Source organism: Nicotiana tabacum, chromosome 24 (genome assembly GCF_000715075.1).
Source record: "Nicotiana tabacum cultivar K326 chromosome 24, ASM71507v2, whole genome shotgun sequence".
Taxonomy (NCBI): Eukaryota; Viridiplantae; Streptophyta; class Magnoliopsida; order Solanales; family Solanaceae; genus Nicotiana; species Nicotiana tabacum.
The window spans coordinates 20732375-20736766 of NC_134103.1; the positions used below are offsets into that span (position 1 = coordinate 20732375).

The 4392-nt window shown below is 32.4% G+C and overlaps 1 protein-coding gene across 1 annotated transcript; it reads right to left on the bottom strand.

The window, feature by feature from the left end:
* Window positions 1–447: 447 nt before the first annotated feature.
* On the bottom strand, window positions 448–1518 carry LOC107774875 (mitogen-activated protein kinase kinase kinase 20-like). The gene has a single exon (XM_016594530.1). It carries the CDS (start codon window positions 1516–1518, stop codon window positions 448–450), a length of 1071 nt encoding a protein of 356 aa, XP_016450016.1.
* Between the last annotated feature and the right edge of the window lie 2874 nt (window positions 1519–4392).

A 4392-nucleotide genomic window follows, 5' to 3' on the forward strand; every position in this document is an offset into this window, starting at 1 on the left:
TATCTATAATACATGCACGATTGAATGAAAATTAAATAAAATTTAGTAGCTAGAATGGTGCGATTACCGGTCTTTTAATTTTGTGTAAATATATAAAATATCTATTATCCTAACCATGATTAAAACCTAGCTTTAATTAATTATCTCTAAATATTGGTTTACAATGGGACATGTATCTGGTAACTAATTACAACTTAAGGAGACAATGAGAAATAAAGAGGAGCTAGATTTAAAGAAAACATTATCAAGGCCTTATTATATTGTTGATCACATGTACCGCATCAGTTTTGGCACTATTTTCTGAATATTAATACTACTATTATTTTGTACTAATAAGATGCTAATTAACTACTCCATGAATTACAACTGACTGGAAAGAAATAAAAAACTTAGACATTCTGCATTCTCTGGTCTTCTTTGTGCAAATGGCAGATTGATGAGGTCCCTCTAACACAGAGGAAGAGAGTAATTAGCAGCTTCTGTAATTCGACATTGTGCATTCTCTGCTGGAAAAATAGCATATCTTGATCTGAAGTTATCAATTGAAGGCAAATGAAAGCACGTTGAAAACAAGTGCCGCTTAGAAACCCAACTTTCGCAATGACTAAAAGGGTTAATAATAACCTTATTACTGATCATCCCATGATCTTCTGGATGATATTTACCGGACGTAGCACTCTTAATAAATTGGTGATTAAGCAGCATATCTGCTGTCCATCTCCAATTATGATCCTTTTCAAAACACTTGGCTAGAAAGTCCTTGCATATATTAGAAACGTTACTCGGAATCACAGGTTCTTCATGTACAATCTTGAAGTCCAAATCTTCAACACTTTCATAACACGACCATAACCGCCTCCCTGTGATCATCTCTACAACTATGCAACCAAGTGCCCAAATATCAACAGCTTTACCATGAATCCCACGAGCTATAGATTCTGGGGAAGCATAAAGCAGAGTCCCTCTATGATGTCGACACTTCTTTGAGCCTCTATCCCAATATGTATGTGTTTCGTTTTCTACCGTTTTCAACGACAGTCCAAAATCAGCCAACTTGAGGCGCACATCCACAATACTACCATATTCGTGATCAACAGTAGGAAAAACAAGTATATTACTAGGTTTCAGATCGCAGTGAATAAAACCTTTACGATGAACATGAGAAATCCCTGTCAAAAGCTGAAAAGCATAGTATGCAACCTCTGATTCTTCAACCATCTCCTTAGACTTAGAGTAAATATTAATCAAATCATGCAAAGTGCCACCAACAGCATATTCGAGCAAGAGGTTATAAGTATGTTTACCGTTTTCAACACTTACATCTTCTCCAAAGCACTGAACTACGTATGGCGACCCTTTCAACGCATCCAATATTCCTCCTTCCATTGAAAGCGAAAACGAATCCTTCACTTCTGCAGATTTCACTGCTACAAAAGTAAACGAACCATCTTCTTGTGCGGCAAGAGACACAGTTCCATAAGAACCAGCACCCAATACCTTCAGCTTTTTCCAATACATGACTTCTCAGTCTATTTCAATTTTCACCCTAGTTATGTAAACGTATTCTTAACCCTAGCAATGAGAATAAACAAAGGAGGAATGCAAGCTTTAAATCTTTGAGTAACTTCTTTTTCTTTAGTACGTAACCCTAACACTATTAATAAAAGTAGACGACAACTTCTTTAGCTACTTAATTCATTTAGAGACTTTCTTACTTATATAATGCATGCCCTAAAGTAATTTAGAATCCTATTAATATATGGATTATGCCTTCATTTTAGTTTGTTTTCATAATGGGTTAATTATTCGCCAAGTAATTAATTAGGGCTCCCTTATGAAAACATAAAATATAAAACCTTTGTTTCCTAAATCTCTTCAACAACGGTTTTCCAAAACCTATTTCCTTGCAGTTTGCTTCATCAAATCTTTGACAATTACTTTGATGAGCATGTACGTTCTCAAGGTAACTAACTACACTTCTGTTGTACTCCACGAGAAATTAAAAAATAAAAATCAGTCTAAATTCGAAAATGAGTAAATTGAAATTCTAAATTTAATAAATATTAAACTTCCTGAATATGCATATTTTGCGAACAAAATGATTTTAGAAGTTTAACCTCTTTTCATATAGTTTTTGAGGGAAATATTTTCACTTGTTAATTATGTGATTAAAAAATTCAAATATATATAATAAAAAAAGAGAGTAGCGAAGATACATGGATATTTAGTGAGTTCCTCATGTAATACAAATGAATAGAGCAAACAAATAAGTATAAGTAGTTCTCAACGAGCAATAAAACCAATCGTGAGTCAATCTATTTTGCATAATATCTGGGAAATTGAAATGCTAGCTTCTTTATCTCTTTTATTACGGGATTCCCAATTAGTATGATTTTATGGTGTGTTTGGCAAATAACTACAGATATTTGTTATGTCACTTGTTATTCTTGTCTTCTTTTTATTATGGCAAATAGTTCAAAACCAATTAACTAAAGCACACTTTTGAAAAGGAAAAAGGTCTAAATTTGCCTGTTTTATTATTTGAAGTTATTCAATTTTACTAGTCGTTATACTAACGGTTGAATATTTATGCTTAACAGTTCGACTTATGAGTTATTCAGCTTTTAAATATATTAATTCGCTAATAAACTAATAAATATCTATTTGTTCGGTATCAGGTTAGCGGTTAACGGTCTGTTTATCGACTAGAAGGTGGTCCATACAATAAATACTAAAAAATCATTTTGGACGAGATCACATCAATGAAGATGACTCACAACCGTACCAAAGAGTTAGCCACAATATTTTGCCAGAATTAGCCATAGAAACACCAAAGAGTTTATGTACAGAAATTACTTTTGACTTTGTTGATTTCTCAAAGAATGACTCGGAAACAACCGAAACCAAAAAGGAAAAAAACGTGAAATAAACACCTTTGGCCATTGTGCAGAGTAGAAACAGCAAAAGAGACTTAGATTCTCAAGCTAATATGGATGCTAAATTTCTCAACAGGGTTAACTGTTGAAAATCTATACGTCGTTTCCAGAATAAACTAGAAATAAGTACTGCTTAGGGCTTTAGCCTTTAGGGTTTCTATAGATACTTTATATATAAGGGTAGACATATAAATATAATTATTCTTAAGGTTAACGGTTTATTCAATAAGACGAGTAATCCACCACCGCAGTGATAGGTCGTTAACTATACAATTTTAATTCATTCATCAGTCGAATATCCGATAACTCGATACCAATAAGCCAATAAATCAATAGGTCGTTAACTATACAATTTTAATTCATTCATCAGTCGAATATCCGATAACTCAATACCAATAAGCCAATAAATTAATTTTACTGCGTTATCAGTTACATTTCGATTTTTGAATAGCCCTAGTGAAAAGGGATGGACGGTTTTGATAATAAATGAATGGATTGATCCAATATATAGTGTTCGGTATTATTACAGTGCCCCTATAAATCATATCATCATCATATAGCATATATTATATATCATGTATCGTACTATATTATAACTTGGAAGCCTCTTATTATTTACCTATCAAAAGCTAACTGTTTTGCCCTTTAACAAAAAATTACATCAAAGATACTTTTGTACAAAGATGTAATCACACGTTTTAATAAAAACAACAACAACAACAAAAAAGAAAAAGTTTAATTGAAGAAAGACAAATGTGATATCCCTAGTCAGCTTTTACAACAACAACAACAACAACAACAACCCAGTAGAATTTTTAGCCAGCTTTTACAATGGCCTTTAATTTTCTCTCTCTCTATATATAGTCTAATAAGAAAAATCGATCTTGTAGCTATTTAAACTTGTACTGCTTTGCCATCCAAGTATATAAACTTAGGAATATCCCATTTTAATACCTCAACTCAATAGATAAGTATACAAAAACTCATGTGGCCATTGGCCAAACTTATGTGGCAGTTTTTTAACCAAATATAAGTCTTTTGGCCAAAATCTAATTTTAGAAGAAAACGGATTAACCAAGTTTTACTTCACTTTCACAATGATATCAAAGGAAATTAATAAGAATAACTTAGGAAATAATTGATGGACAAATTGCAAAGTCAAGGTAGAGAATTTCGAGAAAGCAGAAAAGTAAAGAGTATATTTCAATATTGCCACTGATTTGTCCCTACAAATAGAATTTTGTGTCCTTATATAGGAATATATAATAGTAACGATTTTACTCACATAATTTGGGTTGATTATGAGCATTAATGATATTGATTGCCCATTATCTCGGATATCTATAACTGGCGTATTTATTACTATAAATGCCTCATATCTGTTCCGATTCCCCTTCCTTATTTACTTCCGGTTCATGTACCTTTCCTTCTTTTTATTCTTTATTCATTTCGTCCT